Below are 26,733 nucleotides of genomic sequence, written 5' to 3'. Positions count from 1 at the left end.
TTAAAAAAACGACTCAAAAATTAAAGTAAATTATTTATTGAAACGATAACATTACATTTGTAATTCCGGAGGCCAGAACGTCGCAATTGCTTCCAAAAGTGACTCAAAGACATCAGTACAGGCAACATGCTTCCGCCACATGAATTCGGCCAAATACGACTCCAAATGGTGACGTGCAGTGCCACAGTGCTTCTTGTTTCGCCACTTTGCCGATCCCCATAGGCGTTCCACTGTCTGCGTATGAGCCCCGGTGTTCGGATCCACAAAGTTGTACTTGTGGTTGACGTTGAGGTGATGAAAGCCTGATTTTTCCATGTGAAAAAAAAGAAAAAGTAAAAATCAAAGGTCCTCCCGATAATACGTAAGCACCTATCATTTTATGTGGCGCACGAAGACAAATTGTGCATCAAATTTGTGTCATTACTAGAATTGCAAATTGTCTTCACTTTTAATAATATATTTTTTTTTAAATATTTTACCAGTTTTTACTCGTCTGATTTGAAAACGAGTTAATTGTCAGTTTGTTTTGTAGCTTTTACTGTATAAAATATGAGGTGCTCATACATTTATTTGGGTTGACAGTCATAATGGCCCTCAAAAAGAAGCTATGACTACAATGCGGCCTGCAAAAAAAATGAGATTGACACCCCTGTGTTAAAGAATATACACAAAGAGGATTGTCGGGAAAGAGATGGTTCTTTGGGAACGCATACTGTGAAGGTTGATAGATTATTGTGATCGTATGATTGTGTTGGAATGTAGACTATAACTAATAACCAAACTTCTCCTGCTCTTACAACGCAGTAAAGTGGTTGCTGGTTGACCAGCTGCAGGGGAAGCAATCAAAGTTGTTCTGTTTCCCCCAACATCGTAAAACACCCCCTGCTCTGATTTGACCAGAGGCCGGGGGTTCACCAAAACTGTTTACTCTCACCCCCACCCTGTTTTTTCTCAATAAATACTCTCTTGCAAGAATCCAAAGTCAGACTTTGTTCGAACATCGCTGTATGCACAGTGATGAACATTTTCTCCACTTGCAAGTGCTCAAAGGGCGTACTGTCTCCCGTGTGGTTCTTGCAAATAAGTTAGTGAGCACCACTCTAACATTTTGGTGCCGTTACCCGGATCTCAACATACCCACTGCTGAGCTGGAAAAGAAAGACCTGGGAAGAAAATTCTTCGCTGGGCCAGCATTTTAGGTCTGCCTTTGTCTGACAACAGTGGATTGACAGGATCCGGAAGCGCAACGAACCAGGGGACAAGTAAGTAAAAGCTCTAAAGTTGTGTGATTGTGCTGATGTGAAATGCATAAAAAAGTAAAAGTGCATAGGAAAATGTACTAGTAAATGGGCAGGACAGAAGTTCATAAGTCCCATGGAAGGAGGGTGTTAGGGTTTATAAACTATCTTGATCGTATGATTATGTTGAGATGTAGACTAGAATGATGAACTTTGTTTTAACCTTTTACCTTTCCTTGACTCTGAAAAGTTTAACCATTCAGTTGTTGACACTTTCCAAATGGTGTGTTGTTTAGTTAGTCATCTGGAAGACTCCACTAGGTTTTATTTCCACGACCTCGTAAAACAATAAACTGGGACCCTCTGAAGTGGTTAACCATTTGCTGAGGTGACCACCACACATGTCAATTGTCACCCCCACCTTGGCCACTCTCACCCCCACCCTTCTTCTCTCAATAAATACTCTCTTGCATGAATCCAACGGCAGACTTTGTTCGGACATTGCTGTATCTACAGTAACGAACAAACTCTCCACTTGCAAGTGTTCAAAGGGCATACTGTCTCCCGTGTGGTTCTTGCAAAATAAGTTAGAGTCAGAACATCCCTAACAGAGGGGGTGTTGTAGCGTCCCCCTCTGGATGAAGTAGCTCTTCTAAAGAGTACTACAGTAGGCGGGGGACACCCTGAACTGGTTGCCAGCCAATCACAGGGCACACAGAGACGAACAACCATCCGCACTCACACCTAGGGCAATTTGGAGTGCTCAATTGGCCCACCACATCATTTTAGGTGGCCCGCAAAGACAAATTGTGCATCAAATTCAAATGTTAATTTCAAAATTTGAAATTTTCACTTTTAAAAAATAGAGATATTGTTCGCAATTTTTATTACCATTCATTTTTTTAGAATTATTTTTCTTTTTAAATATTTGATTGCAGTATTTCAGTTTTAAATATGTGAACAGTTTTTATTAGTCTCTGTTTTGAAAACTAGTTATTCATCAGTTTGTTGTGTAGCCTATACTATATATACAATATGAGATGTTATGAACGTTCACACATTTATTTGGGTTGACAATTTGAATGGCACTTTGAGACAAACTATAACTATGATGCGGCCCGCGACAAAAATAAGTTTGACACCCCTGCCATAAATGAAGAACGCTGCCCCGATTCAAACCTACGACCTTTTCACTGTGAGGCGGATGTGTCAACCAGTCGGCGACAGTGCCACTAAGAAACTAATCACTGTGTCTTACCACTCGGATTGAATTGCATGCAGGATATGGGTTTGTCGTGAGCTGGAAAATGAGCCACCAGTCCCGCTCCTTCTAAGTCCTCACTCACCAAGACCTGCAGCAAGCAGACACAAATGGTACTTGCAAAGAAACAGCCAGATTAAAACACATCCACACAAAAGACCAAAACATGACTTGACCATTTGTAAATTTTTTGCTCGTGGAGAAAGAAGATGTCGACACACCCCTGCTGAAATGCCAGATGCCCTATACATAAATATATAGAGTAATCCCTCGCTACATCACGGTTCGTTTATTGCAATTACCATATTTTCTGCACTATAAGGCGCACCTCCATTGAACTATTTCATATATAGGGTGCACCGGATTTAAAGGCGCATAGAGAAGCTACACCATCAAACTGGGGTTGACTAAGGTTGCGGTATGCATCCACTAGATGGTGCTGTGCTAAAGAGAATATCAACCCAGTCAATGAGGTAAAGTCCAGCTCTCTTTGCGTATGAAAGTGATACGGTTTAGCTTCTCACTTGGTCCAGCAACCCCACTCATTTTTGCTGGTCATAAACCTAATTTAATGTAAAAGAAATAAGCAAGTGCATGTGTTGATGCATAATGCGTTGATTAGCTTTGGTGCCTATATGCTGCGGTGGGAGTGGGGTCACATGCGCAGTCAAACATGCTGCAGTTCACTGTGATTGCCTTCCGATAGGTTGACCTGTATGTCAATCAAGCGATGGGATTAAAGTGATTCGGTTTGGCTTCTTACTTGGTCCAGCAACCCCACTCATTTATGCTGGTCATGAACTTTCTATAGTTTAAAAGAAACAAACAAGTGCATGTGTTGATGCATAATGCATTGATTAGCTTCTTACCTAAGATGCTGGGCTTGCTGCGGTGAGGGGGAGCGGTTCACTGTGACTGCCTCCCGATAGGCTTATATGTATATCAAACATGCGATTCTAGCCCATAGAAAAAACATTTTTTAATGTCATGCGATTGACCAGTACTAGCTTACTTTGGTGATGCCCCTGACCACGGTTGCCATAATGCTGAAAGCGATGCAACCTTGTAATTTACTAGCGGTACTAAAACGCGCTGTGTACAACCAGTATGGATCAACAAATTTATCATCGATCCATATATGAAACATTCTGCATTATAACGCGCAATGTGTTTTTTTGAGTAAATTTTAAGTTTTTAAGTGCGCCTTATAGTGCAGAAAATACGTAAAATCTTTTTATCTAGCCCTAGATGAAAACACTCAATTGCAATCTCTGAATGCCTAGATTCTAGGGCACCTGCCCTGCTTGGAATATTATAATATAGGGAGATGCAGGCATAAAAATTCAATGTACATTTCATCATGTCAACACGTCGATACTGGTATTGTTTTAGCAATGAACTCTTTTAAGTTTTTTTGAGACTTTCAGATACATAGACATCATTATTTCAGTGTGGAGATCTCCACAAAGGAAGGCAACTTTCTGATTCGGATTCGATTTTTATTTTCAGTTTAGTTTAGTTTATTCACGCAATATCCAAGACAAACAACATGATACAACAAACAGTATTACACAGTCAGATGCGTGAAAGGTCACACCCCAAGCAAGCTATTTAAAGCGTTTAATAGATTACTCGTGTGATTACTTTTATTTTTTATTTTAATCTTTTCTTATACTTCTCTCAATTGATACACATTCTAATACGTTTATACCACCAATGACAAATAATCTAATATCTCAATATTGAGCATAACTCCTCCACTAGATTTGTTGATCCTCCCCCTGTGGACAAATTGGCTTGACCACTGGCAACTCCTCTCTTGGGAAGCAGAGTCCACAATTGCAATATCCAGTTTTATTATGTTTATCTTCATGTTAAAAACGCGACCACTTGCTGTTCCATGGATCGGTTGTCTCCATCATCCATCATCGTTGCTTTGGTGTCTCAGTGACTCGGTGTTGCTTCGAGGTGCGATCTTGAGACCAGTGATAACCACATAATTGATCTTATTCTGCTGCTCTATCTCTTCCACTGCTGTTGAGTTTTGATCAGCTGATCCTCCTTGGCATTCTCATCTTTGAAGAACTGGATCTCCTTCATTCTTGTTTCTATCCCAATCAGTCGCTTCTTGATTCCTTCAAGAACATCAAAAGGTTTCAGATGATTTTTGATTTCTTCTAGACACTAAGCTGTTGCCTGCTCCTTTGAAAGCTCCTTCTTTGGCGCCATCACTATTGTATTTTTGTAAATTTAACTGTTGGAGCGTTTACGTATTCTTTCTCTATCTGCTATCACAGGCTACAAAAAACATGTAGCCTGATAGTTGAAGTAAACATGTAAACCTGCAAAAAATGTGATGAAACTTTGCACATACATCCGAGCAGGCAAAAATATGTTATCAGGTTATGGTGCGATTTTTAAATAATGGCTGAGTCGTGCCTATTACAAATTTGAAACCAAGCTACCCAGGTTGTACGTTTGACCTAGATCTATGAAAATGTGGTGGTAGTAAGAGCAAATGTTGAATCCCCATAGAGAATGAATGAGAATTGAAACTGTGCCAAACATTTGTGAAATTTGGAACGAAACAAAATATACGGGTTCCGACAAAATAAACCTGTTCAGGAGATTCACTTTTCGGGTTAAAATGTCAAAAAAGGGTGAATCGGACAAAAATTGTAGAAGTTAGAGCAAATGTTGAATCCCCATAGAGAATGAATGGGAATTTAGAAAACAAAAAGTGCGCCAAAATGTTTTGAAATTTGGAACGAAACAAAATATACGGGTTCAGACAAAATATACGTGTTCAGGAGGTTCAGTTTTGGGGTTAAAATGTTGAAACGGGTTGAATCAGACAAAAATGGCAAAAGTTAGAGCAAATGTAGCTATTTAGGGCACCTGTTGAAATAAGGTCACTTCCAATTTGGGGTACTTCTGGTGTAATATAGGGAACTTCTGGTTTGATTTGTGGCACTTCTGGTCTGATTTGGGGCACTTCTGGTTTGATTTGGGTCACTTCCGGTTAATTTGGGTCACTTCCGATTTAATTTAGGTCACTTTCGGTTTAGCTGAGGTCACTTCCAGTTTATATGGGGTCACTTCCGGTTTAAAAGGTCACTTCCGGTTTTTTTGGGTTACTTCTGGTTTAATTTAGTGTACTTAAGATTTAGCTGAGGTCACTTCCAGTTCATTTGGGGTCACTTCCAGTTTGAAAATGTCTCTTCTGGTTACCTGAGGTCACTTCCGGTTTATATGGGGTCATTCCCGGTTTATAAGGTCACTTCGGGTTTGATTTGGAGCACTTCCAGTTCATTCAGGGTTCATTGGGGCACTTCAGGGTCAATCCAAGATGGCTGTCACACTGAAAGTGGGGGTCAAGGGTTGAATTGTGTAAGCATAGTGTAAGTGGGGGTGAAGGGGGTGAATATGGTAAGCATAAGACACAAACGGAATAAAGTTGGAATGGGTTGAATCGGTTGAAAAATGTAGAAATTAGAGTAGAAAAAGGAAATTTTGGAGAATTTGGTTGAATTTCAAATGTGAAAGTTTGGAATTTTTTATAAGTGGGAGGTTGTGGAATAGGTAAGCAAAAGATGAAGAGTTGAAAGTTCGAATGAGTTGAATCGGTAGAGAAATGTAGAAATAAAGTAGAAAACGAAATTTAGGAGAATTTTGTTGAATTTCAAATTTGAAAATGTAGAATTTTTGGTAAGTGGGAAGTTGTGGAATAGGTAGGCAAGAGATGAACAATTGAAAGTTGGAATGGGTTGAATCGGTTGAAAAATGTAGAAATTAGAGTAGAAAAACAAAAGTTTGGAGAATTTGTTTGAAGTTCAAATTTGAAAAAGTGGAATTTTTGCTAAGTGGGAAGGTGTGGAATAGGCAGGCAAAAGATGAACAGATGAAAGTGGAAACGAGTTGAATCAGTTGAAGTATGTAGAAATTACTAAAAGTTGGCGTTGACCTCCAGGCGGAGACCGTTATTTTTCGTCATTCGAGGCCGGCTGCGGAACCGGCGCTGGGCGGACGCCAAAGCTCGGACGGGCCGGTGGCACTTAGAAAATATTTGCCAAGTTGGCGTTGACCTCCAGGCGGAGAGCGTTATTTTTTGTCATTCGAGGCCGGCTGCAGAACCGGCGCTGATCGGACGCCGAAGCTCGGCAGGGCCGGTGGCACTTAGAAAATATTTGCCGAGTTGGCTGGGAGCTCCGGGCGGAGACCGACATTTTTCGTCATCCGGGTTCGACCCGGGAACCGGCGTTGGGCGGACGCCATAGCCACGCAGAGCCGGTGGCACTTAGAAAATATTCGCCGAGTTGGCGGGGACCTCCAGGCAGAGACCGTTATTTTTTGTCATTCGAGGCCGGCTGCAGAACCGGCGCTGGGCGGACGCCAGAGCTTTGCAGGGCCGGTGGCACTTAGAAAATATTCGCCAAGTTGGCGTTGATCTCCAGGCGGAGACCGTTATTTTTCATCATTCGAGGCCGGCTGCGGAACCGGTGCTGGTCGGACGCCGAAGCTCGGACGGGCCGGTGCCACTTAGAAAATATTCGCCGAGTTGGCTGGGAGCTCCGGGCGGAGACCGACATTTTTCGTCATCCGGGTTCGACCCGGGAACCGCCGTTGGGCGGACGCCATAGCCACGCAGAGCCGGTGGCACTTAGAAAATATTCGCCAAAAGTTTGTCATGACCTCCAAACGGAGACCGGCAGTTTTCGTCATTCGGGGCCGACAGGGGAACCAGCGCGGAGCGGACACATTTGCTCGGAAGAGCCGGTGGCACTTAGAAAATATTATGTGTCTCGTGAGCTCCAGGGGCAGACCGACGTGTTTCGTCATGCGTGGGCGACAGGGGAACCAGCGCGGAGCGGACTTTTGTTGCGCTGGCATGGCTGTGAGGGGTCCGGCCCCATACTCGTACCGATTATGTTTTCGAAAACAGGGGTAAAGTTAATGAGTACACTAACTAGGGGGACCAACACATTGTACTCTGGCGCACCTAAAGACCAAAGTTGGTACTGCACCCCTGTGACTGGTGGCACTTAGAAAATATTCGCCGAGTTGGCGGGGACCTCCAGGCGGAGACCGTTATTTTTCGTCATCCGAGGCCGGCTGCAGAACCGGCGCTGGGCAGACGCCAGAGCTTTGCATGGGCCGGTGGCACTTAGAAAATATTCGCCAAGTTGGCATTGATCTCCAGGCGGAGACCGTTATTTTTCGTCATTCGAGGCCAGCTGCGGAACCGGCGCTGGTCGGACGCCGAAGCTCAGCAGGGCCAGTGGCACTTAGAAAATATTCGCCAAGTTGGCGTTGACCTCCAGGCGGAGACCGTTATTTTTCGTCATTCGAGGCCGGCTGCGGAACCGGCGCTGGGCGGACGCCAAAGCTCGGACGGGCCAGTGGCACTTAGAAAATATTCGCCAAGTTGGCGTTGACCTCCAGGCGGAGACCGTTATTTTTCGTCATTCGAGGCTGGCTGCGGAACCGGCGCTGGGCGGACGCCAAAGCTCGGACGGGCCGGTGGCACTTAAAAAATATTTGCCAAGTTGGCGTTGACCTCCAGGCGGAGACCGTTACTTTTCGTCATTCGAGGCCATCTGGGGAACCGGCGCTGGGCGGACGCCAAAGCTCGGACGGGCCGGTGGCACTTAGAAAATATTTGCCAAGTTGACGTTGACCTCCAGGCGGAGACCGTTACTTTTCGTCATTCGAGGCCATCTGGGGAACCGGCGCTGGGCGGACGCCAAAGCTCGGCAAGGCCGGTGGCACTTAGAAAATATTCGCCAAGTTGGCATTGATCTCCAGGCGGAGACCGTTATTTTTCGTCATTCGAGGCCAGCTGCGGAACCGGCGCTGGTCGGACGCCGAAGCTCGGCAGGGCCAGTGGCACTTAGAAAATATTCGCCAAGTTGGCGTTGACCTCCAGGCGGAGACCGTTATTTTTTCGTCATTCGAGGCCGGCTGCGGAACCGGTGCTGGGCGGACGCCAAAGCTCGGACGGGCCAGTGGCACTTAGAAAATATTCGCCAAGTTGGCGTTGACCTCCAGGCGGAGACCGTTATTTTTCGTCATTCGAGGCTGGCTGCGGAACCGGCGCTGGGCGGACGCCAAAGCTCGGACGGGCCGGTGGCACTTAAAAAATATTTGCCAAGTTGGCGTTGACCTCCAGGCGGAGACCGTTACTTTTCGTCATTCGAGGCCATCTGGGGAACCGGCGCTGGGCGGACGCCAAAGCTCGGACGGGCCGGTGGCACTTAAAAAATATTTGCCAAGTTGGCGTTGACCTCCAGGCGGAGACCGTTACTTTTCGTCATTCGAGGCCATCTGGGGAACCGGCGCTGGGCGGACGCCAAAGCTCGGACGGGCCGGTGGCACTTAGAAAATATTTGCCAAGTTGGCGTTGACCTCCAGGCGGAGACCGTTACTTTTCGTCATTCGAGGCCATCTGGGGAACCGGCGCTGGGCGGACGCCAAAGCTCGGCAGGGCCGGTGGCACTTAGAAAATATTCGCCAAGTTGGCGTTGACCTCCAGGCGGAGACCGTTATTTTTCGTCATTCGAGGCCGGCTGCGGAACCGGCGCTGGGCGGACGCCAAAGCTCGGACGGGCCAGTGGCACTTAGAAAATATTCGCCAAGTTGGCGTTGACCTCCAGGCGGAGACCGTTATTTTTCGTCATTCGAGGCTGGCTGCGGAACCGGCGCTGGGCGGACGCCAAAGCTCGGCAGGGCCGGTGGCACTTAGAAAATATTCGCAGAGTTGGCTGAGAGCTCCGGGCAGAGACCGACATTTTTCGTCATCCGGGTTCGACCCGGGAACCGGCGTTGGGCAGACGCCATAGCCACGCAGAGCCGGTGGCACTTAGAAAATATTCGCCGAGTTGGCGGGGACCTCCAGGCGGAGACCGTTATTTTTCGTCATTCGAGGCCAGCTGCAGAACCGGCGCTGGGCGGACGCCAAAGGTCGGACGGGCCGGTGGCACTTAGAAAATATTCGCCAAGTTGGCGTTGACGAGGAGTGTTAATATACAAACAACTGGTCATGAAAAATCCCACTTGACAGTGCTGCAAGCATGTTGCGGAGATGGCTCAAAATTGCCACCAATGGTCATTTTTAAACAAAAAACGATGCCAAAAATCCAATCCCCCTCAGTTACTGTAGCAATTTGTATATGTTTTTATCGTTACAGTTCAGTAGTTGTTGCCTCGTTGAATTCTTGTTAAATAAAGAGACGTTTACCAAACCCACGTCTTTGCTTGTACTTTGTTAACGCTACAACATAGCAAAATACTAGATCTGTGGAATAACGACGAGGCTGACGTCAGTGCACACGTGCTGCGTTGTTGACGAAGGACGAGGAATTTGATCGATGGATTTAATGATTTGGATTGACACAGATGGTTTGATAATATTGTTTTAATATGATAGATATTTGAAATACACTTTATATATCGTTCTATGGGTCTGTGGAATAATTAGAAATGCAACTTCCAAGGGGTCCGACGTGAGCATATGCGGCGCATACGCGGTATTGTTTACATAAAGCACGATCGATGAATTTAATGAATTGGAGTGACACAGATGGTTTGATAAACGTGTTATTTATGTAATACTTACTTGAATAACTCTGAATGTGATGTCAGGCCCGTTCTCAGCTCATCGTTTGTGTATATGTCACGTTAGCATACCGTATCGTTTAGGCTGTTGTTGCTGGTTCATGTCTGTTTCTGGTGTTGGATTTTGACAAATGAATTTGCCCCAAAAGTGCAACTTATACTCCAGTGCGATTTGTATGGTTTTTTTCACGTTATTGTGCATTTTATGGCCGGTGCGATTTGTACTCCGAGCGATTTATAATCCAAAAATTACGGTAAGTGTGAAGGCCAACGCCTTCACACAATAATAATAATAGAGAATGGTGTAGAATAACGTGTGAAGTCCACCGCCTTCACACAATAATAGTGATAAAAGAAAAGGAAGAAAGAATCATGAACAGACCTGTCCCTCACCAACACTATAAGTGTCAATGACTGTGACCACGCCGGCATTATGGAGGCTACGACGACTCATGTTATGAGGGCAGCCTTCTTCTGAAGTACTTGCTGGCAGAGTACCAGTTAACTGGGTCACAACCTTCCCAACCATGGAGAGGCCTGTCTTTAGAGTCTAAAAGCAGAAACAATAAACAATGATTAATTTGCATTTAAGCTGAAATCTAATAAAACTGTTTTCTTCAGTTGAAAAAAAATGTCAACACTTTGAACAAACACTTGTCAAATGCAAAGTTTCTGCTTTGGAATTCTTTGAAGTGAGTGAGATTTGCAAAGATTGTGAAGAACTATGTTCAGTAGGGAATGTGTATTCACTCATGCGTGCATGTGTTCCTGTAAGCCTGTTTAAGTCCCAGCCAAGGTCAAGGTCTCAAACACACCTCTGTGAGTCTATTAAAGAATAATGCTTCTTAAGTGGAGTCTATCTTGCATAGCACACTATTTCCCTAATGGAGTCCAATGCATGAGACTGTATGCAAGAGCCAAAAGAGGCTCTTGAGAGTCTAATCAAGTATTCTGGCAGCCTTTGTCAATACAATGTGGTTCCAAGCTTTTTTTTTTTTTTTTTTTTTTTTTTTTTTGCTTTTCATCATCAATGGACCAGACACAATAAATATCTGTTGTCTTTTTACATGTGTACATTAACATTTGCATGTGTCAGTGTGTGGATGTAAATTCCAAAAAGATCAATCAATTATTCACTGAGACATTGAGACCCTGATTGGTCAACACTGATGTGTGTTCATAATCACTCCAGTTGTGGACTTCTAAGATGTTATCCAAACAAAGCAATTGATCAACACGGCAAAAAGTAAAATAAATCACACGAATATTGTGACTATTGTTTAAAAATATTTAATCTTTTCATCCAACTTGTTCCAACTAACATTTTGTTTGAGTGAACACAATGAATGGAATAACTTCATATAATACTAATAATAACAATAATAATAATAATATATTTTATTTGTATGGCGCCTTTCACGGCACTCAAGGTCGCCGAACACACATATAAAACAGACACAATTAAAAGAAAAGTCTAAAAGCAAAAAACATCTGCAGCAGAGTAATAAAATTAGACAAATGCCTGCCTAAACAGGTGGGTTTTGAGGTGAGATTTGAACAGTTCGATGGAGTCAATGTTTCTGATGGACTGATCGAAATCATGGACTGATTTGTTCTTCCGTTGCACCAAGCCGCGCACATGAGTGCCACTGATTCCCTAGAAAATTGTGATTTGGGACGGTGACAGAGCACAGCAGGCTTCATGGGTGTCGCTGCACAGTGAATATGATGGTCCTCAAAATCTGTCTGTAGGAAACGGGTCTTTAATGCAAAAATGAGAACCTAAGGTTTCGGGATGAGGTGTATGAGTAGTGGGGGTCTTTCAAGTACTGGGGGGAAAGCCTAATGACGGATTTATCGGTGAATAGGATTTTGTATGAGATGTCTGACTTGACCAGCAGTCAATGGGGGTGAATGAGTGTGAATGATGTATGCCAGGGCTTGGTGCAGGTAAGTACCCTACTTACAGATTTTTTTTAAGCTTGTCTCGTGCTTTGCTGAGTAGACCAAACAGGAATCTGGGACAGTACTTAAGGTGGGATGTGACAAGTGTGTGGATGGTGGTCTTGCCATCAAAGAGAAAAATAAAGTCTAGAGATATACGGTATTGTCCCGACTATAAGACGATGATTTTTGCATTGAAATAAGACTGAAAAAGTGGGGGTAATCTTGCATTCGGGGTCAAGACATTATACACATTCACAACGTGAGATGCACCAGATATCTTTAAAGCGAATGCTGAACTTAACTCCCCAGGCCAAAGTGAACCCCTGTCACAAAGAAGAAAAATATATATAGCTGTTAGAAAGGTTCCTGTGTTGATGTTAAAATGTTGGAAAGTTACGTCACCGTGCCTTAAGTCTCGTGTGAGTTACCTCAGTTTATCCTGATTGTTGGAGCTGGTGCGCAGGAGTAAGTTAAAGATTGCTGGTATCGACTGAGTATGTTGCTGTGATTGTGTGCATCTTTGACACAAAGTGAGTATGTACATTTCATTGTTACTACTGTCTACTGTTGTGCCGTTTGTCTGATCGCGGTTTGATTCGTGTGGGCCGTCTGATTGATAGCTTCGGCACGCTCCTTTAAATTTGCATTGCATCATACGAGTAGCCGTTACGCTGTCACGTGCCACTCAGCTGCACCCCTCAAATCAGCATGATCACTGTTAGGGTTGAATAGATTAGGTTGATCATATTATGTTGGAATGTAATCAGTAATAATTAACCTAAGCTTGTCCTGTCTTAACAAAGTAGTAGAACAAAGTGCTAAGATCCTTTGCACTGATTGACCAATTGTAGAAGACGCAATCAAAGTTGTTCTGTCTACTCAACATCGTAAAACATCCCCCGCTATGATGTGATCAGAGGCCAGGTGTTTCACCCCCACCTTGGCCACCACACATGTAAATTGTCACCCCCACCCTTCTTCTCTCAATAAATACTGTCTTGCATGAATGCAACGGCAGACTTTGTTCGGACATTGCTGTGTCTACAGCAACGAACAAATTCTCCACTTGCAGAATTTGTTCGGACATTGTTGTATCTACAATGACGAACAAGTTCTCCACGTGCAAGTGTTCAAAAGGGCATACTGTCTCGTGTGGTTCTTGCACAATAAGTTAGAGTCGGAACATCTCTAACATTTTGGTGCCGTGACCCGGATCCAACATACCCACTGCTGATCGACGGAGGACGACGTGCTGCATTGTCGACAAGCCAGCGTCCATTAGGAGGACCTGGTAAAGAAAAGACCTGGCAAGTAAATTCTTCGCTGGGCCAGCATCTAAGGTCTGCCTTCGTCGAACAACAGTGGATTGACGGAATCCGACAGTGCAACGAACCAGGGGACAAGTAAGTTAAAGCCCTAAAAATTGTGTGATTGTGTTGTTGTGAAAGGGGTTGAAAGAAAAAAAAAAGAAGAAAAAAAAAAAAAAAAAGATACGGCTTTGGTTTGTCCGAGCTATGAAATACGGCTCTGGTTTGTCCGAGCTATGAGATACGGCTTTGGTTTGTCCGAGCTATGAGATACGGCTTTGGTTTGTCCGAGCTATGAGATACGGCTTTGGTTTGTCCGAGCTATGAGATACGGCTTTGGTTTGTCCGAGCTATGAGATACGGCTCTGGTTTGTCCGAGCTATGAGATACGGCTTTGGTTTGTCCGAGCTATGAGATACGGCTTTGGTTTGTCCGAGCTATGAGATACGGCTTTGGTTTGTCCGAGCTATGAGATACGGCTTTGGTTTGTCCGAGCTATGAAGTTTACGGTTTGGTTTATCCGAGCTATGAGATACGGCTTTGGTTTGTCCGAGCTAAGAAACAGCTGGGGTTCTCGCCCCAGGGGAAGGAACAGGCTAAGAAAAAACAGAGCTTTTCTTAATTGAAGAAGGGCGTAGATTCTCTTTTTTTGGTCTGTTTTTCCGAGCTGTTTGCATGAAAGTTGTGTGATTGAGAGTGTGAATGGTAGTATAAATTAAAAAAAAAAAAAAAAAAAAAAGGTCAATTCACTACCTTTGGTTCAGATGCTTACTTAAAAAAAAAAAAAAAAAAATGGTCAATTCACTACCTTTGGTTCAGATGCTTACTTAATTTTTTTTGTAAAGCATGTCCTGTTTGTGTAAAACATAATCCACAAGGAAACATGAGACCTAAGAGAGGCTCATTTCCAAAACCATCTTACCCATTCCAAATCATGCACATGGATTTTATTGGACTCACAGAAAAGAACCTGTGATCAAACTCTTTTGGATTGATGTCAACGCAACTGTTAAAGGACAAACGTTGCCGCAAGTGGCCTACACAGAGAGACCAGCTGAAGTGAACTATACATGTTACATCCAAGGAAACAAGACCCACAAATGCATCAACGACGACTGCTCTCCAGGAGGACACTGGATGGGAGCTTTGGATGTCACTGCTAAGTGTCAGGATGAGAGAGCCATTTCAAGTGGTTGTCCGATGCTGCCCGCCAACTGGACAAGTGTGTGCACCAGTGTGGGTGACAGACCACACCTACAGGATACAACATCATCAGCTGACGACAGCACGCAACTCTTCTGCACGTCGACGCAGGACTGTTGTGACCTTTGACTCTCATGATCCTGTCTGGGGATGGTTCTGGACTTGATGACTGCAACACGACGGTTCCAGCAAGGAAGCAGATCCACCATCGACAGCGTCCCCGCCCCCAATTCAAATAGAGGCAGAATAATCCTCTTCCCCCTTGGTGGCCAGGTAGTCTACCCTGGCCACTGAAGACGACAACCACACGGCAGACACTTCCAGGTTCTCCCCCGACGAAGCAGTGCTGCAGAGGGGGTGAGAATTGTGCTCACCCTCCAACAGTGGGCGTGCCAAGCCCCCGACGGCTGAACAATCATGAGCAATTTTTGTCTTGACTGTTGTTATTGGTAACATTCTGGTCGCCTAAGGCAGAGGGACCGTGTGAGACTTTTCCTGCATTATAACATCTTGCCGCAGGTTTTTCACTCACACACTAAAATTGATCTACGTAGATTGCAATGATGCTGTTTAGCCGTACATGTCTTACAGACACTGAATGATTTGGCCATCGAAAATGCTTCGCAAGTGATGGGTGCAATGATACGCTGTTTGTGTTTTTGTTGTTTTTTTTGTTTTGTTTTTTAAATTGGTTTTCTTGACAACATCATATGATAAACAGGAGGGATATGTTAGGGTTGAATAGATTAGGTTGATCATATTATGTTGGAATGTAATCAGTAATAATTAACCTAAGCTTGTCCTGTCTTAACAAAGTAGTAGAACAAAGTGCTAAGATCCTTTGCACTGATTGACCAATTGTAGAAGACGCAATCAAAGTTGTTCTGTCTACTCAACATCGTAAAACATCCCCCCCGCTATGATGTGATCAGAGGCCAGGTGTTTCACCCCCACCTTGGCCACCACACATGTAAATTGTCACCCCCACCCTTCTTCTCTCAATAAATACTGTCTTGCATGAATGCAACGGCAGACTTTGTTCGGACATTGCTGTGTCTACAGCAACGAACAAATTCTCCACTTGCAGAATTTGTTCGGACATTGTTGTATCTACAATGACGAACAAGTTCTCCACGTGCAAGTGTTCAAAAGGGCATACTGTCTCGTGTGGTTCTTGCACAATAAGTTAGAGTCGGAACATCTCTAACAATCACTGTCACCTGCCACTAGCTTGTTGAGCGGACTATATCAGCGCAGCCAGCGCAACTCCAGATTGTCAGTCCGTCCTGCATTTGTCCCGTCTGACTCCCGTTGCCGACCTGTTTTGCCTGTTTACCCATCTTGTCTTGCCAGCTGCCCGCCTGGGAACGTCTTGGGATCCCCCGGGATGAGCTGGATGAAATGGCTGGGGAGAGGAAAGTCTAGGAGTACCTCCGAAAGCTGCTGCCGCCGCGACCCGACCCCGGAAAAGGGGAAGAAGATGGATGGATGGATGGATGGAAATTTAATCCGTTCCAAGCAAAAAAAAAAAAAAAAAAAGCCTTTTTTTTAAGCATTTTTTCATTTGCGCATTTTTGTCCGATCGTGCAAGTGCAGCCCACCGCCGAACGGGTAGCGGGTCGCCAACTGCGCAACTGCACCACGCTGGTCGCATTATTGTAACAGAGCGGTTGCTGAAATTTAGAAAAATATTTTTGAAGTCCTGATGTACTTTCCAAAATTTAAGTGGACCTCAGTGCGCAGGGATCTTAATTTGGTCTGATCGCGCAACCGCAGCTTGCCGGGCGCTCATTGTCGCATTGCTTTAGGAGCGTCTTTGTGTTTTAGGATGGCTTTACTGCTCCCACTTGCTTCCTTTGGAGGAATGATTAGAGTTGATGCAATCCTCAGAATAACGTAAATATAACAACAGAGTCAGTTGGCATGCGGGTCCTCTCGGCTCATCTCGCGAGGTTCGACAACCGAATTTCGTTTGACATCCGAAGCAAAAAAATCTTGAATTTTTTGTTCGAATACCGATTAGTTCAAGAACCGGGACGTTCGAAAACCGAGGCTCCACTGTATATATATATTTTTTTACGTATATAATCTGTTGGGTATTTTCACATACCTTAGCAGCATTGATTACTGTTGCTGTATAAGACTGTGCAATATCATCACAAGCTCCTCCTCTTGACTGGTGACATCTGATTAACTGCAAAAACAAAGTAATCAATAATAAACAGTGTCATATATTTGTACGAAGGCTTCCAACTTTATACTGTTCATGAGCCCAGAGGTTAAAAAAATGACCTATTAGAACCATCCCAAATTCAACATGTTCAGCTCATTCCCAGTGACACTACATTTTCGGTAAAAGTGTGGTAGAAATGTCCATCCATCCATCTATTATTTGTTCCGCTTGTCCCCACTGGGGTCGCAGGTGTGCAGCAGGCAGGGGACACCCCAAACTGGTTGCCAGCCAATCCCTGCGATTGGCACACAGAGATGAACAACCATACACACATGCACTTACATCCATGGACAATATGGAGGGCTCAATCAGCCTACCAAGCATGTTTTTGGGATGTGGGAGGAAACCAGATTTCCCAGGGAAAATCCACGCACGCACAAGGAGAACATGCAAACGCCACACAGGGAGGGCTGCGGTGAAATCTAACCTACACCCTCTGAACTGTGAGGCGGACATGCTAACCAGCCCACCACTGTGCTGGCACACTCAGAAATGTCACTGATTTTAAAATAAAATCACTAGTTTTTCAATGAGGATAATAAATATTTCTCAGTTACAATCAGGTAACAGAACAACTGATTATTTTGTTGCCTTCTTCTCTTAAGGTTCATTTGACCACTTTTTAGACATTGAAAATGAGGGGTATGCTGTTAAAACAAAGGCCCAGGGGGCCACAAAAAAATATTAAAACCAACCTTTTCATGGATAAGGGAGCCCAAACAGCTAAACAAGAGTTAAGAAAAACATTGGATGGGGTATTTTATGGCTGATTTAATACACGGGTCAAAAATGACCTGAACACAACACAGATAGCGGAAAGCTAACACATTAGGAAGGTTAAACTAATCAGGAATACACTTGACACATCGTTAATGTGGTAAATTACTATTATAGCTGTTTTTTAAATGCAATATCTACTTCATAGGTGTATAAAAGCCCATTTCCAGCAACCATCCCTCCAGTGTTCTAATGGTCCATTGTGTTGATGATTACAAAACCTGTCGGAGTAATATTTCAGTATGATTGATTATGTGTTATTATACATTTGTGATCGCTGTGGAAAGTGTGTTGCGAAAACCAAACAAAAGCTCTCCTATTCTCCTTGCAAGAAACCGGAAATGTCCTCTCTTCATTTTTAGTGAGTTGTTTAGGAAAATAAAACTAACAAAACCCTGAAGCAATTATGTTAATTTTCATGGAAAAATATTAAACAAATGTGTTGGAAAGCATTTAGTGTGTTTTGGTTTCAATTTATTTAGTTATAAAAGGGGGGGGGGGGCTCAGTGGGGCACTGGTTAGCACGTCCGCCTCACAGTTAGCCGGTTCAATTCTGCCTCCGACCCTCCCTGTGTGGAGTTTGCATGTTTTCCCTGTGCTCGCATGGGTTTTCTCCGGGTTTCCTCCCACACCCCAAAAACATGCTTTGTAGGCCAACTGAGCACTCCAAATTGTGTGAGTGCGAGTGTGGATGATTGTTCGTATCTGTGTGCCCTGCGATCGGCTGGCAACCGATTCAGGGTGTCCCCTGCCCACTACCCGATGACTGCTGGGATAGGCTCCAGCACGCCCGCGATCCCTGTGGGGACAAGCGGTATAGAAAATGGATGATTACCTTGTTTTCAGCATAAGCTAGCCATCGACTTCCAAATGCTACTGGATTGAGGTATGGCCCAGGACAGGGATAGCAGCCTGAAAGACAATATAATGTATAATAAATGTAATGTAAATGTAATTTTTTTGTTGCGGGTACCATGAATTTTCCGAAAAATGTCTTAGGATACTGCATGTGTGTGTGTGTGTGTGTGTGTGTGTGTGTGTGTGTGTGTGTGTGTGTGTGTGTGAGGGGGGGGGGGGGGGGGTTGAGAGATACAGAACCTAAACTGCCCAACAAAATAAAAAACAAAATAAAGTTTCTTTTTAAAATATAATTCAAACTGAGCGGTGGTACAATGGTGCACTGGTGAGCACGTCCGCAACACAGTTTACAGGTGCAGGGTTCGATAAGGGTCCAGGCCTTCCGGTGTGGAGTTTGCAGGTTCTCAACATGCCTGTGTGTTTCTTTTGGTTGGTCTGGAGGAGTGATTGTAAGTGGAGTTTGTTTATGCGTGCCCAGTGAATGGCCTACAACCCAAAGACTGCTGGGATAGGCTGCACTATGCCCGAAACCCTCGTGAGGATAAGCGGTTGAGGATATAGATTCAAAAGTCCCTCTTTGCCAAAAACTACTTCATTGATGAAAGTACTGTAAATTTCGGACTATAAACCACAACCTTTTTCTCAAATTTTGAACCCTGCGACTTATATTCCGGTGCGGCTTGTATAGGATCTTTACGTGATTTTTGTGATGACTTGATCACTTTTATACACTCGTAAAAAGGCTGTGGACCGCTGTTGTGTGGCACCGCTTTGCTGGGGAGAGGGATATGTGACACTGTCACTGGGGAGAAAAGTGGTGTGCTGACCGCATGTCCATCCACCAGGCAAATAGTGCCGTATAATTCACACAAAGAAGAGACAGATTGCGATCAAGACGAACAAGACTGAAAGGAAGCTTTTATACACAAACCGTCATTATGGGTGACAAAAGAAATGCATATGATGCCGCTTTTAAGTTAAAGGCAGTCGATGTTGATGATATCGTGTTGCGTCACCCTTTTCTTTATTTCCCGGTCACGTTTACTCTGGAACTATACGTGTCACTTGCTAGTTTAATGTAATTTAGAGCTTCGTGCAAGAATAAAATTTGCATAAACAGACCCTTCTTCCTTCACCTTCATCTTCTTCCGCTTATCCGGGGTCGGGTCGCGGGGGCAGCAGCTTTAGGAGGGACTCCCAGACCTCCCTGTCCCCAGCCACTTCCTCCAGCTCATCCCGGGGGATCCCAAGGCGTTCCCAGGCCAGCTGAGAGACGTAGTCTCTCCAGCGCGTCCTGGGTCGTCCCCGGGGTCTCCTACCGGTGGGACATGCCCGGAACACCTCCCCGGGGAGGCGTCCAGGAGGCATCCTGATGAGATGCCCGAGCCACCTCATCTGGCTCCTCTCAACGTGGAGGAGCAGCGGCTCTACTCCGAGTCTCTCCCGGATGACCGAGCTTCTCACCCTATCTCTAAGGGAGAGCCCGGACATCCTGCGGAGGAAACTCATTTCAGCCGCTTGTATCCTGGACCTCGTTCTTTCGGTCACGACCCATAGCTCGTGACCATAGGTGAGGGTAGGAGTGTAGATCGATCGGTAAATCGAGAGCTTTGCCATTTGGCTCAGCTCTCTCTTCACCACGACGGACCGGTACAGAGTCCGCATTACTGCCGACGCTGCATCGATCCGCCTGTCGATCTCACGCTCCATCCTGCCCTCACTCGTGAACAAGACCCCAAGATACTTGAACTCCTCCACTTGGGGCAGGATCTCATCTCCAATTCGGAGAGGGCATTCCACCCTTTTCCGACCGAGGACCATGGACTCGGATTTGGAGGTGCTGACCCTCATCCTGACCGCTTCACACTCGGCTGCGAACCGCTCCAGTGAGAGCTGGAGATCACGGACTGAAGAAGCCAACAGCACCACGTCATCTGCAAAAAGCAGTGACGCGATGCTGAGGTCCCCAAACCGGACCCCCTCAACGCCTCGGCTGCGCCTAGAAATTCTGTCCATAAAAATTATGAACAGAATCGGTGTCAAAAGGCAGCCTTGGCGGAGTCCAACCCTCACTGGGAACGAATCCAACTTACTGCCGGAAATGCGGACCAAACTCTGGCATCGGTGATACAGGGACCGAACCGCCCTTATCAGTTGGCTCGGCACCCCGTACTCACGAAGCACCCTCCAGAGAACCTCCCGAGGGACACGGTCAAACGCCTTCTCCAAATTCACAAAGCACATGTGGACTGGTTGGGCAAACTCCCATGCACCCTCGAGGATCCTGCTGAGGGTGTAAAGCTGGTCCACTGTTCCACGGCCAGGACGAAAGCCACACTGCTCCTCCTGAATCCGAGGTTCGACCTCCCGACGGATCCTCCTCTCCAGCACCCCTGAATAGACCTTACCAGGTAGGCTGAGGAGTGTGATTCCCCTGTAATTGGAACACACCTTCCGGTCCCCCTTCTTAAAGAGGGGAACCACCACCCCAGTCTGCCAATCCAGAGGCACCGTCCCCGATGTCCACGCAATGCTGTAGAGGCGTGTCAGCCAAGACAGCCCCACAACATACAGAGCCTTTAAGAACTCCGGGCGGATCTCATCCACCCCCGGGGCCTTGCCACCAAGGAGTTTTATAACTACCTCAGTGACTTCGACCTCCGAGATTGGAGAGTCCGCCTCAGAGTCCTCAGGCCCTGCTTCCACAAAGGAAGGCATGTTGGTGGAATTGAGGAGGTCTTCGAAGTATTCCCCCCACCGACTCACAACATCCCGAGTTGAGGTCAGCAGCACACCATCTCCACTGTAAACAGTGTTGACCGTGCACTGCTTCCCCCTCCTGAGACGCCGGATGGTGGACCAGATTTTCCTCGAAGCCGTCCGGAAGTCATTCTCCATGGCCTCGCCAAACTCCTCCCACGCCCGAGTTTTTGCCTCAGCAACCGCCGAAGCCGCGTTCCGCTTGGCCATCCGGTACCTGTCAGCTGCCTCCGGAGTCCCGCAGGCCAAAAAGGCCCTATAGGACTCCTTCTTCAGCTTGACGGCATCCCTTACCGCCGGTGTCCACCAGCGGGTTAGGGGATTGCCGCCACGACAGGCACCAACAACCTTACGGCCACAGCTCTGGTCGGCTGCCTCAACAATGGAGGCGCGGAACAAGGTCTGACGTGCTTATGAACAAAAAACCAACATGCTCATCAACAAACACGCAGAGAATTGTCCTTGCCTGCTCCATGGGGATGACAACTTGCACATATGCGCAAATGCACACATACGTAGGAAACCAGATCTGGTTTGATCACCAAGTGCTTTTCGACATCAATAATGAAAAAAGAACGACTATTGGTCCCTTGTGTCAGACAAGAGGACAGTGAAGGTAGTAAATTTTGTTCCAAGAAGTTTTGACAGCTGAAAGTATGCAGCTATCTTATTCCACACTTGAACTGAACCACTGAAAGATTCCAGACCAACTTTCACCGGTCCTTCTTTGACACTTGCTATACTCATAGTAACTTGTAGAAGAACGTGTATTCTCAGTTGAACAATTTAATGCAGGGGTGTCAAACTTATTTTTTTCGCGGGCCGCATTGTAGTCATAGCTTCTTTCGGAGGACTGTCAACGATCATCGTCACACACACATCTGGGTGTGGTGAAATTTGTCCTATGCATTTAACCCTGGGGGAGAGGTTGAGCAGTGAGCAGCAGCGGTGCCGTGCTCGGGAATCATTTGGTGATGTGACCCCCCAATTCCAACCCTTAATGCTGAGTGCCAAGGAGGGAGGCAATGGGTCCCATTTTTACAATCTTTGGCATGACCCAGCTGGGGTTTGAACCCACAACCTTCCAGTCTCTGGGCGAACACTCTCCCACTAGTCCACTGAGCTGTGAGTCTGACGTAGTGCGCTGCTGCACAGGTGTCCCCCAGGGTACGGTGCTCCTTTCGTATTCACCCTGTACACTTCGGACTTTCCCCACGACACCGCACAATGCCACATCCAGAAGTTCTCCGACGACACGGCCATTATTGGATATGGTTCTGAGGGGAACGATCTGGAATACAGGATAGTCATCAAGGACTTTGTCAGCTGGTGTGACCTCAGTGACCTTGTCAGCTGGTGTGACCTCAATCAGCTTCAGCTGAACACCAGCAAGACAAAGGAGATGATTGTAAGCTTCGGGAGGACGGCACCCCACTTCAATCCAGTGAACATCCAGGGATCAGACATTGAGGTAGTGGAGAACTATAAATTCCTGAGTGTTCGCCTTAACAGCAAACTCGACTGGACTGATCACACCCACGCCCTGTACAAGAAGGGCCAGAGTCGCCTCCAGACTGAGGTCCGTCGGTGTGTGCAGGGCTCTCCTCAGGACCTTCTATGACTCTGTGGTGACCTCAGCCATCCTCTAAAAGCTGTGGTCTGCTGGGGTGGGGGCAGTACGGACCGGGACAGGGGGAGACTAAATAAGATGGTCAGGAGAGCGAGCTCTGTCCTAGGCTGTACCCTGGACTCCATTGAGGTTGTGGGTGAGAGGAGGACGGTAATTAAGCTGAAATCCATCATGGACAACACCTCTCACCCACTCCATGACATTGTGCAGTCCCTGAGCAGCTCCTTTAGCAACAGACTATTACACCCACGGTGTAGGAAGGAAAGATTCCGCAGGTCCTTCATTCCTAGTGCTGTCAGACTCTACAACAGACCTGGGCATTGTACGGCCCTTTGGTTGACTTTGACTGGCCCGTGTAAGGTTCATTGGAAATTACAAAATAAACATATTTTCTTATTTTACTTGATGCATGGACTGAAATTGCGTTGCTTTTATTTTGAAGTTGTTTTTTATTCACGTACATGATGACGCAATACGTATATCAAGGCGTGCGAGACGTGCGCATGATTGGATCATTGTCGCTAGCAAGTCACAAGACTTAAGCCCTCAGAAATGCCCGCTGCTAAAAAAAGGTAGATGCCGAATGCAGGGTTTTCAACAAAAACTGGACTGCTAAGTATTTATTTACTGAAGTCGGAGGTAAAGCCGTGTGTTTAGTTTGCGGGGAGCAGATCGCCGTGTTTAAAGACTACAATTTGAGTCGGCATTACATCTCACTGGCGATCATCTGTCAGCTGTGCTTCGCATCTCCACCTCAGACATGCAACCTCACTTCGATGCACTCGTTAAAGCACAGCAGAGACTAGATTTCTCTCACTGAACAAGAAAAAAGAATTTAAAAATGTAAGAAGGTAGAAGTTTTAAAGCATGTTTTTATGGTTGAGTTGTGCATGATTTTAATTGTAGTGTGGTTATTTTTATTTGCATGTTTAGTGTGTTTTTATTATGTTGTTTTAGTGATTTAATTATTTAATTACATGCTTTTCTTCAGAGATATTGATTACCTGATTGCCTGCATCTAAGTTTATTGGATAAATGTCACAGATAGTAAAAAACGTTCACATTTTGTTTACCATTGTTTTGGGAAAATTTGATTGAATAAATGACATTTTTTGCAAGGAAAACTCACTTTTTCATTACTTAATTATGATATATACTCTTACCAGCTTGTCAAAAGTAATGTTATTTACTGCTTTTTATAAAGAAATGCAATTAATAATATGAAGAATTGAGTTCAGCCTTTTGGCCGGCCCTCCACAATATTTTCAGTTTCTCATGTGGCCCCATGGAAAAAATAATTGCCCACCCCTGCTCTACAACATGCATGGCTGGCGCCTGATAAAATTGTGTTTCATCTCTACCGCTACTAGTGGCACTTGTCTTTGTCCTTGTCTGTTATTTATCCTTTTTTAAATGTGGCACTTGTATTCTTGCACTTATGTACGCTGCTGTGACAAGTTAATTTCCCCACTGTAGGATGAATAAAGTTCCATCATCATCAAGGATATCTGATGCTGTTCCAATCGGACACTGAAGAGGAAGACTTTGATAGTTTCAGTGCACAGGAAGAACATTAAGATGGCTCTCAGTGACTTTTACTGGTATTTGTTTTAACCAGCCCTGTTAGTGCTGTGCTACCGTGTTGCTGATTTTTTACCCACGCGTCTCAGTGACTTTTACCGGTATGTTTTTTTTAATCCAGCCCTATTACTGCTGTGTTACTTCCGTGTTGCGACGGTATTACTGCTGCGTCACAGGCAGTGTTTGGAAAGAAATGTTCAGGTATGTTATTAAAACTTTAAAAAGGCTTTCTGTGTACCGTCTTTCTTGATAATTAACTTGCGTGCACACTTCCGTGTTGCTGCGGTACTACTGCTGCGTCACAGGCAGCGTTTCGAAAGACATGTTAAAAATATGTTATTAAAACTTTAAAAAGGCTTTCTGTGTACCGTCTTTCTTTGCAAATAACTCGTGCGTACGTGCGGCTTATAGTCCGGTGCGGTTTATATAAGAAAAAAAACTTGAATATCCTCGAATTTTAGCTGGTGCGGCTTATAGTCCAAAATGTAAGGTACATATATTCATATACATGATCAGTTTAACTTTATTTAACTGTATTCAAATTTATGAATATACTTTCTGCACATGTTCTGAATAAGCCCTAACATGACCAAAAGATTAAGTTAATCTTGCTTGTAGAAACATTGGACATGCTGCATGAGCGAAGGAAGGGAAGGAATGTTTCATTTCAAAAACATTGGAAGCAAGTAACAGTATAGATCTGATCATGTATGCATGCATGTATGGAGGGAGAAAGAGAGAGAGACCGAGAGACATAGATCTGACCAAAAATGCCATACGACATGTTTTCAAATGGTAACTGCGTTGTCCAGACACGTATTCGCCTCTGTGAAGGCTGCCCAGTGGGTTGGTGCATACTTAACATGGTGGTAGTATCGCTTGTATGTAAATTATGTCTGGGTTTTTGTACTTTCAGCCTTAAAAATATCTTGGTCCTTTATCTATAGATAAAACAATAAAGTGCCTTACTTGTAACAAATGGATGTATATATGTATAAATGGATGGATATATGGATTAAGCAATAAAATTCCTTACTTGTAACAAAAAACTTCTTCGTTAAAGTGCAGCTGTCAAATGCAGCTATCTTTTCTTGTAAGATGACAGCAAGAATACTGTAAAAGGGAAGTCATTAATAAAATACAAAACGATTTATAAAAATTAAATAACAAAACCATGAAATATAAATTAAACAGATGCAACATACTGCTCGTTACAGAGAAGATCATGAATCTGGGTCTTGAACTGAATTGATTTGACGAGTTCTCCTGTACTGAGTGAATACAGGTCAGCACAACAGTAAGGGGGGCTTGTTCTGGGAAATAAAAAAAGAGGAAAACATGAGAAGGTATGTTCTTGTTTGTGTTGTTACTGACACTAAACAGCATCATTCTACAGGGATTTTCTATACTTTCACAAGCCAGCTCAAATAAGTTATGTCTCGTGTTACAAAACCTGGGTTTAAATAACATTCCAATCGAAAGACATATTGTTCGACTACACATATCCAATTGGCCAGAAGTTGAAAGATGGGTGAACTGTGAGCCCAATTTAGGAGAGCTAAACGACTGAAAATCTGAAATTATTGTGATGTGGATTTGGGGCTGAAACAAGCATTCTGTGATGTTTTGGTTATGCAAGAGTGTCAATGCGACGACACAGCACGTCTGCTTCACAGTGCAGAGGTTGTGGGTTTGATTCTGACTCTGGGCTTCCTGTGTGAAGTTTTTTGTTGTTGAAGTTTATTTTTGAACATAAGATCGACCAAACACAAAATCATTTTTTCACATTTTCACATAATTTTATGTTATGCCAATAAGGCAAATAAATCAACTCGTTCAAAAAAGGAGAAGGGAGAAGCTATTGCTTGTTTTTTCCTACCCCTTTTATACATCAATTCTTAACATGGTTGCTAATTATTTACTTAATTTATCCGAAGAAGATAATTTTGGAAATGAAAGCAGTTTATACAATAATATTCTGGAAAGAAAATTAAATAAATACAATTTGGACTATATAGCAGAAAACAGGCAAGCAAAAGATTTCAATTACTATAATTTTCTAGTGTAAAATGTTTAAACTGTTCTTTGAATTGGGCAATGTGTTTACTTTCTTTGAACGTTACAGGTAACTTATTACATAGCTTTACCCCATTGACAGATATGCACATGCTTCTGAGCACCTTAGGTTGTAAAAGATTCCCTCTCCTTCTTAAACTGTAAACAGTTTCTCTTTCTATGAACCATTTTTGTATATTATTAGGGAGTAATTCTTTTTTAGCTTTATAAACAATTTGTGGAGTCTTAAAATCTATCAAATCCATGAA

The 26,733-nt window shown here is 44.5% G+C and overlaps 1 protein-coding gene across 12 annotated transcripts in view; it reads right to left on the bottom strand.

The window, feature by feature from the left end:
• Positions 1 to 26,733, bottom strand: part of bcas3 (BCAS3 microtubule associated cell migration factor) — a 211,359-nt gene that overhangs the window by 107,866 nt on the left and 76,760 nt on the right. For 11 of the 12 annotated variants that reach the window (XR_015066690.1, XR_015066691.1, XR_015066692.1 and 8 more), the window contains 6 exons: positions 25,615 to 25,722; positions 25,446 to 25,522; positions 18,416 to 18,492; positions 16,681 to 16,764; positions 10,496 to 10,663; positions 2,497 to 2,590 (listed from right to left, as the gene is read on the bottom strand). Coding sequence is in view for 8 of the 12 variants with exons in the window: in XM_085916434.1 (XP_085772560.1) it covers positions 2,497 to 2,590; positions 10,496 to 10,663; positions 16,681 to 16,764; positions 18,416 to 18,492; positions 25,446 to 25,522; positions 25,615 to 25,722 (608 nt within the window). In the remaining 4 variants the exon portion in view is untranslated. The remainder of the gene's footprint in view (positions 1 to 2,496; positions 2,591 to 10,495; positions 10,664 to 16,680; positions 16,765 to 18,415; positions 18,493 to 25,445; positions 25,523 to 25,614; positions 25,723 to 26,733) is intronic. The other variant, XM_085916435.1, reaches the window with a different exon arrangement.

This window comes from Syngnathus leptorhynchus, chromosome 7 (assembly GCF_054491065.1).
Source record: "Syngnathus leptorhynchus isolate UIUO chromosome 7, UIUO_Slep, whole genome shotgun sequence".
NCBI classification, from domain to species: Eukaryota; Metazoa; Chordata; class Actinopteri; order Syngnathiformes; family Syngnathidae; genus Syngnathus; species Syngnathus leptorhynchus.
Note: the sequence above shows the minus strand (reverse complement) of the source record. Positions and strands in the feature narration are given on the sequence as shown.